General features: G+C 42.8%; 2 protein-coding genes across 2 annotated transcripts in view; both read left to right on the forward strand.

The window, feature by feature from the left end:
* The window catches only part of OGG1 (8-oxoguanine DNA glycosylase), a 235,649-nt gene that overhangs the window by 118,933 nt on the left and 100,964 nt on the right, over nucleotides 1-15,752 (forward strand). The window lies entirely within an intron of this gene.
* The window catches only part of LOC132571998 (tubulin tyrosine ligase 3-like), a 62,844-nt gene that overhangs the window by 31,210 nt on the left and 15,882 nt on the right, over nucleotides 1-15,752 (forward strand). Inside the window, exons 13-19 of the mRNA XM_060238791.1 lie at nucleotides 4,112-4,170; nucleotides 4,593-4,721; nucleotides 4,903-5,017; nucleotides 7,068-7,196; nucleotides 10,411-10,603; nucleotides 12,467-12,615; nucleotides 14,862-15,105. Coding sequence (XP_060094774.1) covers nucleotides 4,112-4,170; nucleotides 4,593-4,721; nucleotides 4,903-5,017; nucleotides 7,068-7,196; nucleotides 10,411-10,603; nucleotides 12,467-12,615; nucleotides 14,862-15,105 — 1,018 coding nt within the window. The remainder of the gene's footprint in view (nucleotides 1-4,111; nucleotides 4,171-4,592; nucleotides 4,722-4,902; nucleotides 5,018-7,067; nucleotides 7,197-10,410; nucleotides 10,604-12,466; nucleotides 12,616-14,861; nucleotides 15,106-15,752) is intronic.

The raw sequence follows: 15,752 nt of genomic DNA on the forward strand, positions 1-15,752 counted from the left end.
CCCCTGATGTAGCCAATCCTCCACGAGTTTACAGGGCTTTTAGTACAGGGCCTATTGTAAGCTCTGGGAGGATTTTTAGCCTGGAGAGGAGGTGGCTGAGAGGATATGATCATCATCTTCAAGTACTTGAAAGGCTGTCATATAGAGGATGGTGTGGAATTTTTTTCTGTGGCCCTAGAAGGTAGGACCAGAACCAATGGGTTGAAATTAAATCAAGAGAGTTTCAGGCTCAACATTAGGAAGAACTTCCTGACCGTGAGAGCAGTTCCTCAATGGAACAGGCTTCCTCAGAAGGAGGTGGGCTCTCCTTCCTTGGAGGTTTTTAAACAGAGGCTAGATGGCCATTTGACAGCAATGAAGATCCTGTGAATTTATGGGGAGATATATGTGAGTTTCCTACATTGTGCAGGGGGTTGGACTAGATGACCCTGGAGGTCCCTTTCAACTCTATGATTGGCTGTATCAGGAGTGTGTGGTCTAATGTGCAAAGGAGTTCCTGCTACTAAAAAAGTCCTGCTGGAAGCCAAACAGAGAAAGCATGTTGCCCACTTGCAGGGTGGCATCTGCAGAAGGTCCTGAATAGATGAGTGGAGCTGTCATTGCAGAATATGGGAGGAGAGGCCCTACAGAAGATATGAGGGTCCAAGGCTTTGCATAGCTTTGAACTGAACATGCTAAAAACTGATGGGCAGCAAATGGAGTGACTGCAGAATTGGTGTTACATGCATGCTTTGCCTAGGTTTGGTAGTAGGTTAACATAAGAGAAGCCATGTTGGATCAGGCCAGTGGCCCATGCAGTCCAACACTCTTTGTCACACAATGGCCAAAAAAACTCAGGTGCCATCAGGAGGTCCATCAATGGGACCAGAACACTGCCGTCACCTCCTGTGGTAGTGAATTCCATGTGTTAATCACCTTTTGGTTGAAGAAATACTTCCTTTTAGGTTTGAAATCCAAACATTCTCAAATGGAAACAGGACAGTATACTCATCTTTAAAACTGGAGTTTTGCCCATCTGTGCTGTATTAGTTGTGGATCACCTTTAAGTCTAATGATATTTTGTTAATGATAGCTAAATAAACAGAAGAGCAAGATTCAAGTCCAGTAGTTTCTTAAAGACCCAACAAGAGTTTCAAGGTATAAGCTTTTAAGGGAGATTTTGTCCAGAAAAAAACTTGCAAAAATATCATAGCTGGGGGCCAGATTTCTGTAGAGCGAAAGCAGCTGCAGCGAGAGCTTGTGCCCTACTCAGTATGAGGCTTGCAGTGACCTTCAGTGGATAAGCACTCAGAAGGTGGCAAGTTGAAGTCTGTAGCTGGCACATGGAGATGTATTTATAATTTTGTTTTTCCCCCCAGTGGCAGCCAGCCAAAGTTGGAGCACTAGGCTCACACACGCACACAGACCCAGTGATGTTCTGGTTTTATATACATACATTTTCTGCAGACCTTTTCCTTTTCTAATGTTAGCTGTCCCTTCCCCCAACCTAATTTTTTTTTATCTGCATGGTTAGGGGAATGGCTAATTTGAGAATTAGAAAGCTGATTTCTCTTTTAACAACATTTGTTAGCCAATTCTTCAGCCAATTAATTCTAGAAGCTTGGCAATAAAGCTTAAGGTTGGGAAGCTCCAAACCACCGTTTATTTTCCTGTCATACATATTATTGCATTGTATCCTAGGCTTCTTTTTATCTCAAATAAAAGTGTTCAAAAGTAATTGCCATTCTCTTATCAATTTTTCTGGAAGTTCAACTGGTAGGCTGCCAAATAAGAATTAAATTTGGGAAGAATCGTTTTTATGGAATTTATATGACCAAGAAAGGATAATTTTCTCATGATTTTATTTTTTTAATTTCATCAATCATTGGTGTATAATTAAAAGATCTTTGTTACGTTTGCTTAGCTGGATGCTAAGATATCTGATTTGATCTGACAGCTTCAATTCTTTTATCCAACCATCCTTTTTAGAGTCATCAAAATTTATATTAGAACACATGAGTTCTGATTTATCTGCATTCAGCATATCCAGAGGCATTCCCATTTGGTGAAATCAGGTTTTCTAATGCCCTACAAGATTGTTTAATATCTGTTAGAAAGATTACAAAATTGACAAAGTCCTGTTTTTAGTGGAATGCTCCTCTTTTTATACCATGAATCTCAGGATTTTCTCTCACTGCAATCTTTTGTGATGATACCTCTGAAGAGCTGGCCTTGGGTAAAAAAAGAAAACAGGAAGAAATATTATAATAATGATAATACCATATTAATGCTATACTTAGCATATGGTACCAAGTGAAAATAAATTGTCACCAAGATTTTCACCTTTAACCTCAGATATTAGTGATATGATTGAGGCGATAAGTCCAGGCCCCTTTAAGAAGCTGGGAAATTTCAGGTCACATTTCTTATAGAGATTAGATAATTAATAACCAAGTGATCCCATACAATGAATTAAAAATGACCACAGAACCTAGCATTTCAGAATTTGAGTATCTCCAAATTAGACCCTACCTCTGTAAAGTGATACAGAAAAATGTTCTTAGACCAACAACAGAATTTGAGGATTTATTTGTTTCTGATGACAAAAGACTTGTATCAAGATTATACTCCTGCTTATTGAAAATGTTCCTTAAATGTGATTTAATTTTTTTTCTGTAGCAGAAAAGATGGCAGAAAAATGTAGGTAATATTATGGATAATGAGGCCTGGAAATTTGTTTTTACTCATGGTATGAATTGTATAGTTAGTCTTTCCTTTAGAGAAAATTTGTTAAGAATGATTCATAGATGCCATCTATCCCCGATGAAGCTGGCAAAGATTTATAAATCCAATATTGATAAATATTAGTTCTGCAAAGAAGATAGGGCAGACTTTTTTCATATGTGGTGGCCAGGGCTTTTTTGTAGAAAAAGTCCAGCAGGAACTCATTTGCATATTAGGCCACACCCCCTGACACCAATCCAGCCAGAACTGCATTCCTGCTAAAAAAAAAAAAAAGCCCTGGTGGTGGCTATGTACACGTGCCTCCAATTTTTGGAAACAACAGAAATTACATTATGTGAGTTGGGAAAACAAAGTCCTTGTAAGACAGAGTCATTATTGTTGTAATATCTCCCTGATTTTTCTAGTGATCAACAACTAATTGCTCTATACATAGCTACTGCTGCCAGATATTGGAAACAATCTAATGCTCCTGATCTTCAGGATTAATTACTTAAAGTAAAGGAAATACATATTTTGGTGAAGTTGACTGCTTACAAAAAAATAAAGATATTATAGTTTAGTTCGTTTATGGAATAGAACGATTCAAAAGTTGGAATTGTTAATTGGTAAATAGATTTATCTGTAATGTTGGTCTTTTTTTTAGACTCTCCTCTGTGTTTGAGATATGTTGAATTATTTATTGTATCATGCTGTATTGCATGCTAGACCTACACTGATGTTTAAAATATATTTTATATGTTACATATGTTGAAATTTTCAGTATTGCTAAATAATTTTTTTAAAAGATTCAAATTAAAAAAATCTAATTACTCTTATAGGACTGCCTGGTTTTCATTAAGAAGTGGTGTAAAGACATTTGTATTTTGTCAGACATTTGAACTGGGTTAATCTTCATGTCTGGCACTATGTTTTGTTCTTCCTGACTGTTTTAGGAAATGTATATACTTCATGACTTGTTGGAATTCATTTTGTATGTTTTTGAATTGTTTGAATTTGTTTTTTTGGCACCATGATTTTCTTGACTGTTTTAGGAAACATATATGCTACTTGTCCAGATGTCTTCTTAGCTTGTTTGAATTCAGTTTGTATGTATGTTTGTTTGCTTGCTGAATTGTTTGAATTATTTTTTTAATATTTCCGGAAATTATTGTAGCTTTCTAGCTCTCTTTTTTTGATGGGATTCTTCCTACAGGAAGTGGCAGCGGAAAACTTTGACCAATAATAAATACACAGCAGTATGTGGATAAGTGCCCATACTTACATGAATGTACCATCGTTTAATTTGCAGAGTGGGAGGGAAGCATGTTCAAATGTATACAAGAAGCCACTTGCTGCAAGGGGGTCATTCTTACTTTTCCTGTTGGCTTTTTGATCTTTCTTCCCACAGATGAAGAAGAGGAAGAGGAAGATGAACAGGATGATGATGATGGCACCTATAGCCTCATGGTAATCTTGGCACAACACCCCCTTCAGTTATGGTTGACAGCCTGCACGTGGGGCCTGGAGATCTCCTGGAATTACACCTCATTTCCAGACTACAGGGATCAGTTCCCCTGAAGAAAATGGCTGCTTTGGAGGGTGGGGCCTATGGCATTGAACCCTTCAGCGGTCCCTCCCCTCCCCAAAGCCTGACCTCCCCAGGCTGCACCCTCAAATCTTCATGAATTTCCCTGCCCACACTTGGCATCCCTACTTTCAACGCATGATCTTCATGTCCCCCACCCCATATTCAACCTTTATTTCACTTCCTTTGCATTATTGCCTGTACCTGGTCTTTCCACCCAATTATGTCACTCCCATCCTGTGTGATCTAGAGTCCCATTGCTCAGGGCTCATCCACTAGTTAACTTTTCCTCTTTCGTTGGCAGTCAAGGCTGGTTCGCAACCAGATCCCCTACTTCATCTGGACCAATCGCCGTGATGTCATCGACTGCCGCCTTCTGCGCAAGGAACAGATGATGAACCACTATGCCAAGGCCGGCACCTTCACCACCAAAGTGGGCAGAGTTCTGTTTCTTTAAAATCTGGGCTTTAATAACTGTGCGTGCACCATTATTAGTTGCACAATGTCTGGATAAAATGATGGAAGAGTGTTGTGGGGGGAGGGGAAGGAGTGTGGAATCAAAAAATTTAACTGCTGCAAAGCCTCATGGTAATCTTGGCACTACCTTTTCTCAGGTAGGACTATGCCTCAATCTAAGAAACCTGCCATGGTTTGACCAGGCTGATGCCGATTCCTTTTTTCCACGTTGTTACCGACTGGGAGCTGCAGATGAAAAACATGCCTTCATTGGTAAGAAGTCCAAAGTGCTGTCTAAAATGTGCTACTTAAACTATATGTGTATTTGGTATTTATGATCTGCATGGGGTCCGCCGCCCCCCCAGCCAAAAGCAACCAGATACAAGAAAGGAGAGCCCCGGGTGAGCAAGGCCTGCTTGGACTGGCTAGAGATCCCATCCATGGAGATGATCAGATCAGCTGATGCGTAAAGTTTTGGCATTACTGCAGACTTCTCACAGAGCTTGCCTTCTGTGTGCATGTGGGGCAGGGAGAGCAATTCAGCAACCCAAACAAAGAGCTTTGTGATTGAAATTTCAGATTTGTAGTCCCCCCACCCACCCAAAAAAGAATCCCAAGTTCGATTTAATTTTTTGTGTGTGGAGTTCCTTTGCCAACATGTGCCACATGCTTGGCATGGCACCTTTCTAAAGTGCATGTGGCAAGCCAGTTTGTTCCATAGTGGCTGTCTTCCTCTTGCATCCTCAAAAAAATACACTGAGACCCATATCAGCTATGCTTTTTAACTTTTCCAGCATTGCCATTCCTATTCTGATCACCTGTCCCCCCAAATTTTGGGGCTGTTTCGCTGGATGAATTAAACATCTAAATTAAAAATTGGTTAAATGATGGGAAACAGAGAGTTGGGATAAATGGACAGTTCTCATGATAGAATGAAGTCAAACAATGAGGTCTTTCAGAGATCAGTATTGGGGCCAGTGTGATTTAATTTGTTCATAAATGATTTGAAATTGGGGGCAGAGCTGCATTGTGGCCATGAAGCAAATGATACCCAAATATTCAGGATGGTGAAACCTAGGGTGGACTGTGAAAAACTACAGGATCTCTCTAAATTGGGTGAGTGGGCAACAACATGACAAAAGAAGTAGGAAAGCAACCAAGATGATTATGGCGTTAATCACACTTTTCCTAAAAGGAAAGGTGAAAAAGTCTGGGAAATTTTCCATTTCAATAAAAAGATGACTGTGAATGAACATGAAAGAGCTTTATAAAATTATGCACGGGGTGGAGAGAAGCACTTGCTGCAGTGGCCTGGCATTTTGCCACAGGGAAGGAGCTCTTGTATCATTTGTATTAAGTATGAATGGAGGTTGAATAGACATTTCCTAAAGGCTCTCCTAGTCCTTAAAGTGGATTGTTTTTTAATCAATATTATTCATCCTATGTAGATGGAATGGTTGTCATCAGGGGTTGTTTTGTAGAAAAATAGGTGGCAGAGCTCATTAGTTTATTAGCATATGCCACCCCCCCCCCAGCCAAAAGCAACCAGATACAACAAAGGAGAACCCCAGGTGAGCAAGGCCTGCTTGGACTGGCTAGAGATTCAGCCAGCCCAAGCAGGCTTCACTCACCTGGGGCTCTCCTGGGCCACCCCCACCCCCAGTCAAAAGGCCAGCAAGCCACCTGCCACCCAAAATCACATAAGAAGTGGAGAAAGAGTGGCTTGGGCTTCTCCAGGGGTTAATGACGGATACTGGGGGCGTGGCAAAGCCGCTGGTGGCTGGCTGGCAGCCCACTCTCCTAATCCAGGGATTGTTATGCAGCTTCACCTACTATTCAATGAATAAGGTAGGTGAGGAGGAAGAGGGGGAGCCATCAGAAAGGTTCAGGAGCTGCGCTGTTGTGAGCTCCTGCTGAATCTGAGGCTTGGTTGTCATCCACTTGTATGGTGTTTGTATGTGTGTTTAAAGTGCCATCAGGTTGTAGACTACTTAGGGCAATCCCAAAGGTTTTTTAGGGCAAGAGACATTCAGAGGTGGTTTTTCCATTGCCTGCCTGTGCATAGCAACCCTGGACTTCCTTGGTTATCTCCTGTCTAAATACTAACCAGGGCCAACTCTGCTTAGCTTTTGAGAAAAGATCAGGCTAGCCTGGGCTATCCTTATCAGGGCCATATGAAGCGGTAGCTGAATAAAATTTTTACAAAGCTATGTGACTCATTCTTAATTATTGTTACCCTCCCCAGGTCCTGGGAATGGGGGTGGGACAGAACAAGTGCAATGCTTGTTCTCTCTGTCAGTCTCTCCTTTCTGTCTTGTGGTAGAGGATTTCCAGATGACTGCAGCTAGGAGCCTTCTCAAAGTGGTGCTGAAACGATATTGGCGCAAATCTCCCGCCATTACCTTGCTGGATACTCATGAGGGCAAGGCTCCCAATGACAAGGAGTCTCCAGGTAAGCGTGGCTGGCAGAAATCTCTGTGCTTAAAAGTAGCACCAAACCATTAGACTGTTTTTTCTGGTTTTATAGTTTTAATTATTGTAAATTATTGAATGTGTTTTAATATTTACTAATTTTATTGTTCTGGTATTTTATGTTGTGAGCCGCCCTGAGCCTGCCTCGGTGAGGAGGGCAGGATGTAAATCGAATGAATGAATGAATAAATAAATAATCCATCCGGAGTTCACATTTCCAGTCTCCAGCCAGCACCTCCTGCAGAATACCTGGAAGGCTTGTTAATGCCAAGTAACACCAGCTGGGAGAGAATAAATGTGCCAGGCGGTGATATATGTTTGGAATATGCATTAGAACGATGATTTCCTGTGTGATGCTGCAAGCATTTTTTAGTCTCTTTCTCAGTTTTGTTTTGTCTATATGGAAGTTTGATGCTTGTTTCACATGCAAGGCTGGCTAAAGGAGTTTTTGCTACTATAGGAGATTTAAAACGTCCCCGACCCTCCTTCCATGTTGATCATCTCTCTGACATTTTTATCTCACCCTTGCTTCTGAAGCTCAAGTTAGCATACCATGGCTCTTTCATGTAATCTTCACAATAAACCTGTGATATATATTCGGGTGAAAGAGAGAGAGAGAGAGCATACAGATGGCTGAAGGTCATGCAGTGTGCTTTGTAGCTGAGTGGGGATATGAATCAGGGTTTTTGTGGGGCTAGTCCAATATTCTGACCAATATGTAGCATTGGCTTCTGGCCTGCTTGACATAACTACAGCCATTTTAATAACAGGCATTAGTCGGGTGATGTTCACTTGTGACTGAAAGAACTGGGGGCAGATGCCTTCCTTGCTGGGAAACTCCCTTAGAAAGAGGGTTCTCTGGAAAATACCTAGTAACAGCTGCTGCTGCTCTGGGACCTCTTGAGATTGTCTAGATGGATCCACCGAGAAGGTGTCCTTCTAGCACAGTACTGGCCAAAAAAGAAATAACTGGGTATAAACCCTGAAGAATACTTTATAGAAAGCTATGTAGTGTCCATTCTGTCTGGCATGTAGGAAGGAGATAAAGAGAAATATCCCAGAGAACTATCTTGTACTAAATGAAGCCCCCCAAAAAACTCCTTCTAAAAACTGTATTGTAGCAAAGGGAGAGAGAGAAAAAAGAAAAGGGTGGCTGGATTCTAAAGAGCAAAACAAATTACAGGGGAAAGGCATACAATAACACAACACAGACTGAATTTATTGCTTTTATTTGGAAATCTAACATCTGTTTATACTTTACCTAGACTGTAGTAGATTCCTAAGAGCATATGCAGAGTTCCTTGCAGTAACAAGAAGGTGGAGGGGTAATTAACCTCCACCGCCCTGTAATCTTCAGACTTCCCATGTTTCCAGTGGAGATAAGAAAAGATTCGAAACCTCTAGATACCTATGGGCAATGAAATCTGACCTAAATCAGCCTCCTCTCTAAAAGTGACTAGCTAGCCTGTCCAACTTCAATCCCCATCTCTGATGTCAGAGGCTAATATTGCCAACTAGAAAAATGATGGCCCCTTCTGTAAAGTTAGCACCAAGTCACTGTTAATGTCTCAGAACTATCATGACGAACAGTTGGTTCCATCCAAACTGGTTACCCTTTTGTCTAAAAATGATTAACAGTGCAATCCTAAAGAGAGTTACTCCCTTCTAAGCCCATTGAGATGAATAGGCTTAGACTGGAGTAACTCTCCTGAGGATTACACTGTAAATTTGGCAAGGTAGTGTGGAATGGGATCAAATATAGGCTATTCGAATGTAATCCCTAAAGGTGCAGGATTGCAGACATTCTGTAAAGTGTAGGGGTCACTACAGCCTGGTAGTGGCAGTTTTGGAGACATAGTCCTTGTTGGGAGCTTAAATTGGGAAATGAGCTCACAATGACTGCCCTTCTCTTGTGCAAATGTACCCAGGAGTTGAAAGTCAGTAAAACATGAATTAAAAACTCCATATATCACATCTCACCACATTTTGAGCAACATATTCAATGATCACACGAGCAAAGTTCTAGTTATGTATTTTCACTTTTAAAATTTCTGCCCTGTATCAACTTCCCTTTACACACACTCTGTTTCCTCTCTATGGCCCTGCTGCCTTGTGAGGATCAAAAGTCATTTGTGTCCACTGGAATTTAGCTTATGAGCTGCTAACTGGCTTCTATGCAGTGTCTCCAGAAGTGGTGTGGTTCTCTTATCAGAACATTTACCCTGCTGAGGCGGGAGCCTCTGGAGTTTTGGCACTGCCTGTGGTTTGCCACGGTGGTTGTGACCAGTCTTGCTCATGCAGAAAGGAAAATTGAGGAGAGCCATTTGCAAGGCAAGTGAGCATTCTGTCTGATTTACATTTTACACTGATATTGCAAACGTGATTGAAGCAAGAGAAGTTTTGAAGCATGAACATGCCCTAAAACGTGTATATGAGCTTACTTGAAATAGGCTCAGGCCTGCTGAAATATATGCCTATAAAATTAAGTCATCACAGGACTTGCCATTTTCATTACAGTAGACTTAACTTGGCTACTAGTTTGCTGTAGAACAGCTAGATTCAAGTCCAGGAGCACCTTGGAGAACAAGAAGATTTTCAGGGGATGAGCTTTCAGTAGCCAGAGCTCTCTTGCTGTCCGATGAAGGGAGCTTTGACTCTCAAAAACTTAGACCTCACTGGTGGGACCTCCTGATGGCACCTGGTTTTTGGCGACTTGTGTGACACAGAATATTGGACTGGATCGGCCAACTTGACTTCTCTTATGTTCTCTTAAATCTTGTTGATGTCTAAGATCTACAGAACAAGAAATCTTGTTGATGTCTACAGATCTACATTAGAATAGCCTGTTCAATCCCATTCCACATTTAAACCATATTTATGAAAGCAACCGGTGTCTCCTCTTTTCCACCATGAGTGCTATACTGACTGCTTTGATTCAGAGTGAGCACCACCTACAATCAGGGCTTTTTTTGTAGCAGGAACTCCTTTGCATTTTAGGCCACAATCCTCCAAGAGCTTACAGTAGGCCCTGTACTAAGAGCCCTGTAAACTCCTGGAGGATCGGGTGTGTGGCCTAAAATGCAAAGGAGTTCCTGCTACAAAAAAAAGCCCTGCCTATGACATCTATCCTTGCTCCATCTTCCCTCCACCCACAGGCAGTCTTGCAGCTGCCTAGTGACCCTCTTTGTTTGCAGAAGTCAAGCCATGCACCAGCCACAAGAGAAAGCCCACCTTGTCATCCCAACTGCTGGAGACTGCCATCCATGCCTGTGAGGAGCATTTGAGCAGCTTGAGGCACCAAGACATTGACAAAGAAGTTGGGTCTCCCTTGCAAATGACAAAGGCACACTGGGAACAGTTTCTACAAGGCTACTATCAGGTAGTCCAGTAAGTATATGGGGAATGTGAAATAAATTCCACACCTCAAGACCCCCAATTTCTGAGACCAGAAGGCCCAGGTTTTGCAAATGGCATATTAGTATGTGTTCATATAAATTATTGGATCCAAAGTTTCCATTTTAGTCATAGTGGAGCAGCTTCTCAACTATGATCAGAGGAGGGCTGTGATTTGGCTCTTCCAGACATTTCTGCTGACGAGATATTTTTGTCAACGCACCTCAGTTTTCTTGCTGCCCCCTTCCACTGCAGCCCAAAATGCTGCCTCAAAATACTGCTATAGAGGACTGGGGGACCCTCAAACCAGTGTGTGTGGGGAATTGGGGTCTGCACTGGGAGGGGTAAATCGGCATAAATCTCTCCCTCTTCCATCCATGGAAATCTGCCAGTAGATCCAAGCCTTTGTCATTAGCACAATGGAAACTTTGAACTAGATATTTCTATACATGCCTGGGTTGGTTGAGCAGGACACACTGTCTTCGTATATCATTACCTTCTCTGCAGCTTCTGGCTTTCTTCTTCCTCTGTCTTTCTTCCTTTTTTGCCCTATGGGCATTCACAGCCCTCCTAACTCTATGGGGAGGGATTTCTATCACAAACAAGAAAACAAATTGCACCTATAGGCAGGGGTAGCTTTGTAGAAAAATAGGTGGTAGAGCTCAATAGCATATGCTGCTACCCCACCAGCCAATAGCAACCCAATGCAAGAAAGGAGAGCCCTGGGCAAGTGAGGCCTGCTTGAGCTGGCTAGAGATCCAGTCAGCCCAAGCAGGCCTTGCTCACCAGGGCCTCTCCTTGGCCACCCCTCCCCCCAGTCAAAAGGCCAGCAAGCCACTGCCACTCAAAATCACATATGAAGTGGAGAAAAGGTGGTGTGGGTTTCTCCAGGGGTTAATGAGGACTGCTGGGTGTGTGGCAAAGCTCCTGGTGGCTGGCTGGCTGACTGCTCTCCTAATCCAGCTGCAGCTACTATTCAATGGAAAGGTAGGTGGGGAGGAGGGGGGCATCAGAAAGGTTCAGGAGCTGTGCTCCTGTGAGCTCCTGCTGAATTCAAGGCCTGCCTATAGAACACAAGAAGGGGATGCCGAGATGGGGGAGGGGAATGTGGAACATAGGAAAGCACCAAAGCTTGTGCTGTGCAAACAGCTTCTGTCCCAAAACTAGCAAAAGTTGTGACCAAACAAGGCTTTGTTTTTAAACACTTAGCAGGAATTGCATGTTTTAGTGTTAACCTCCTCCCCTTCCCCACCAAGAATGATGAGAGCATTCATCAGTATTTCAGATCAGTATTTCATTTCAAATATTAGGTCTTTAGGAATCAGAGACTGAGAGGTATATCCCAATTGTGTATGTAAAATATTAATATGTCATGGAAAATATAGTAGGTGGGTTATATATAAAATGTGTTTTTTGCTTAATGTTACGTTTTGTTCTGTTTGCCTTTTTTTCTCCTTTCAAAATCAAAGTCTTTTTTTGAACAATGGAAGAGAGGCTGGGAACTGTGAAATGTTGAGGGAGATAAGTAGTGAACAAGGGGATTATAGGAATTAGATCCCAGGCATAGAGCTGGATATGAAAGTGTCATCTTCATAAAAGCGTCACTCAGATGCTCCCTGGCACCTAAGATTTTAATTTTCCGTGTATTTTTGCTAGCGCAATCCTCAGATTTTGATAATTCACTACAGCTCATATTCTGGGTTTTGCAACCACAAGTTATACTGATTCCAAGCAGCATCTCTCCCCCTGCCTTTTCCTCCCAAGTGGTCACTGAACCTGAAATAAACTTGGATTAGGATAGTTGCCTGCTTAAACTACATGGCTACAGGAAGATGGAGAAATTGTTTATGGTTGCAGTGAGGGAGCCGAGATGATGCAGATGGACACCTTTGTGGCACAGTGTGAAGATATTCTGCATCGGTTGGCAAAAGTGGTCCCACAGCTGGACATGGAAGGTGACAAAGATATCTGGATTGTAAAGCCAGGAGCCAAGTCCCGGGGTAGAGGTAAGAGAAATGACAGAGCCCCTACAATGGGGTTGGTCCTCTTGATGTCCAAAAAATGCACCAGAGATGGAGACTGAACAACACACTCTGATAAGGCCGTGTTCATATTGGGCTTGTCCCTGATGTTGCCTAGTTGCCATCCTCATGAGCAGAATTTTATTGATTTGTTTGTTTCTATTTAGCCAGTGTTTCATAGTGGTTAGATTACTGAGTGACCTTGGGACAGTTACACACTCTGAGCCTAATCCACCTGCACTGGTACAAAGTTTTAGTCCAGTGACACCTTTAAGACCCAACAAAGTTTAATTCTGGGTATAAGCCAGGGGTGGCCAAACTGCAGCTCGAGAGCCACATGTGGCTTTTTCACACATATTATGTGGCTCTCCAAGCCCCCACTGCCCCATCAGCCAGCTTGGAGAAGGCATTTATCTTTTAAAATCACTTCTCCAAGCCAAGCCAGCCAGCAGCAGCTTGGAAAAGATATTTCAAGTGAAAGTTGCTTTCTTTACACTTCTCCCTCCCTTTCCACATCTATTTGCCTCCCTCCCTCCCTCCCTCCTTCCTTCCTTCCTTCCTTCCTTCCTTCCTTCCTTCCTTCCTTCCTTCCTTCCTTCCTTCCTTCCTTCCTTCCTTCCTTCCTTCCTTCCTTCCTTCCTTCCTTCTCTCAAGCATCTGACATTCATGTCTTGCAGCTCTCAAACATCTGACGTGTATTCTATGTGGCTCTTATGTTAAGCATGCTTGGCCATCCCTGGTATAAGCTGTTGTGTGCAGGCACATTTTGAATCATAGAGTTGGAAGTGACCTCCATGGTCATCTAGTCCAACCCCCCTGTATAATGCAGGACCCCTCCCCACACACCCCCATTGACACCTGCTCCATGCCCAGAAGATTTTCTCCTCATTCCTTCACAGCAGGAGAAAATGGAGGACAGGAGAATCATGTAAGCTGTTTTGGGTCCCCTCCTCACCAAGGAGAAAGGAGGGTTATAAATGAAGTGAAAAGCAAGAAAATAAAGTATTAAAGTATTTATACCTTGCCTTTTCTTTGTGGCTCCTGTGGCTTACAAATCCATAAAAGCCCAACTAATCCCTTGTTCTGCTTCTCTATTCTTACCCCTTAACCTTAGCAAAGGAAATGGCCTTGCGGTGTTTCTAAAAATATGTAATGATTGATTTTCTCTCACCTCGGTGAGCTTATTCCAAATGACTGGAGCTGTAGAAAGAGTATAGATACCGGCCATTGCCAGTGGGGCTGGGGTGGCAACCTGAGAACAATAGTTCGGTCATGGGAACATATGAGGAGAGCCAGTCCTACAGGTCTTGGATTGTTTAAAGGTCATAAACAGACCCTTGATTGAACTTGGAAACAAACAGGCAGCCAATGTAGCTGTTTTAAGATGGGCAAGACATGTTGCTGTTGACCAGCCCCTGACAACAGCCTGCCAAACCAGTTGCTGGTTCTGGGTTTGCCAGTTTGGTTTAGTGGTTAAATGTGCGGACTCTTATCTGGGAGAACTGGGTATGATTCCCCACTCCTCCACTTACAGCTGCTGGAATGGCCTTGGGTCAGCCATAGCTATCACAGGAGTTGTCTTTGAAAGAGCAGCTGCTGTAAGAGCTCTCTCAGCCCCACCCACCTCACAGGGTGTCTGTAATGAGAGAGCTAAAGGAGATTGTGACCACTCTGAGATTCAGAGTATAGGGCGGGATATACATCCAATATCTTCTTCAAGGCCTTCCCAGCATAGAGTGTGTGGCCAACCATGAGGTTCCCAAAGCACACTGCTTGGAGGCCGGTGAAATGCTGAGCTTTCCTTCCTATTGAGTGGATATTCATTGGTAGTAAATGCCATGGGATGCTGCTTTGTGACCTAGCAATGCCTGAGCATCTCTGAGGCATCAGTTCTGGAAAGATGCACATCCAGCTTGGGCCTTGCAGAAAGAGCTCTGCAAACACTTTCAAAGCTCTGCTCTAAGGTGAGCTGGGAACAGAGACAGGGTGGGACAGGCACACAGGGTTATGACCAATGTTCCCTCTAAGCTGCAGAGTCTTGTGAGCAAAAATTCTACTTTGTGAGCTACTGGCATTAAACTTGTGAGCTGCTGCATAAATTATTGTGTTCTGGGGCAATTTTTCCTGAGCTAAGACAAAAATGTGTGAGCTGGAGGTTTAAAATCTGTGAGCTAGCTCACGCTAACTCAGCTTAGAGGGAACACTGGTTATGACTAAGTGTTTTCTAACAGGCATCATGTGTATGGACCGCTTGGAGGATATTGTGAAGCTAGTGGACTGCGACCCCATGATTGTCAAGGATGGCAAGTGGGTGGTGCAGAAATACATCGAGACACCCCTGCTCATATTAGGGACAAAATTTGACCTGCGCCAGTGGTTTCTGGTAACTGACTGGAACCCACTCACCATCTGGTTCTACCAGCACAGTTACATCCGTTTCTCTACACAGCCTTTTTCCCTGCGAAACCTGGACACGTGAGTTTTGACAGTTTTATATTTCCAGAAGCCAGTTTTATATTTCCCTCTGTGTATTCTTGCAGCATTATCCACCATATAATTCCAGAATATATGGAGAAGTGTAGATCTTAAAATCAATAGTCTGGAAAGGGCATCTGCCTGAAATGTTAGACAGATGCTAACAGATATTATTGTGCAAAAAGATTGGCTAGTATCTGGTTCAGGGTGCTTCAACACGGAGACAAATTTCTGTGTAGCTCTCAGTGGGCTGTTTGCTCCCTTCTGTAGTTCATAAATAAATGCAGGGCAGACCTTTTTAGAAGGGCCTTTGGTTGAAGGCCCTATTTCTATAAAGGCCCTATTTCTATAAAGATAATGAGACTATACTGTAACAGAATAGTTCAGGAAGGTGCTTAATGAAGGGACAGTGGCTATGGGCTATACTACTGTGTAAAAGATGTACTATATGTTTGTGCTTGCATTGCCCTCTCTGCCCAGGCTAGCCAGATCTTGGAAGCTAAGCAGAATTAGCCTTGGCTAGTATTTGGATGGGAGACCTCCAAGAAATACCAGCGTTGCTGTGCAGAGGCAGGCACTTCTGAATGCTTCTTACCTTGAAACACCCTGCCCTCCAACACTAACATAGGGACAGCAGGGTAATTCCT

This window comes from Heteronotia binoei, chromosome 5 (genome assembly GCF_032191835.1).
Source record: "Heteronotia binoei isolate CCM8104 ecotype False Entrance Well chromosome 5, APGP_CSIRO_Hbin_v1, whole genome shotgun sequence".
Lineage (NCBI taxonomy): Eukaryota > Metazoa > Chordata > Lepidosauria > Squamata > Gekkonidae > Heteronotia > Heteronotia binoei.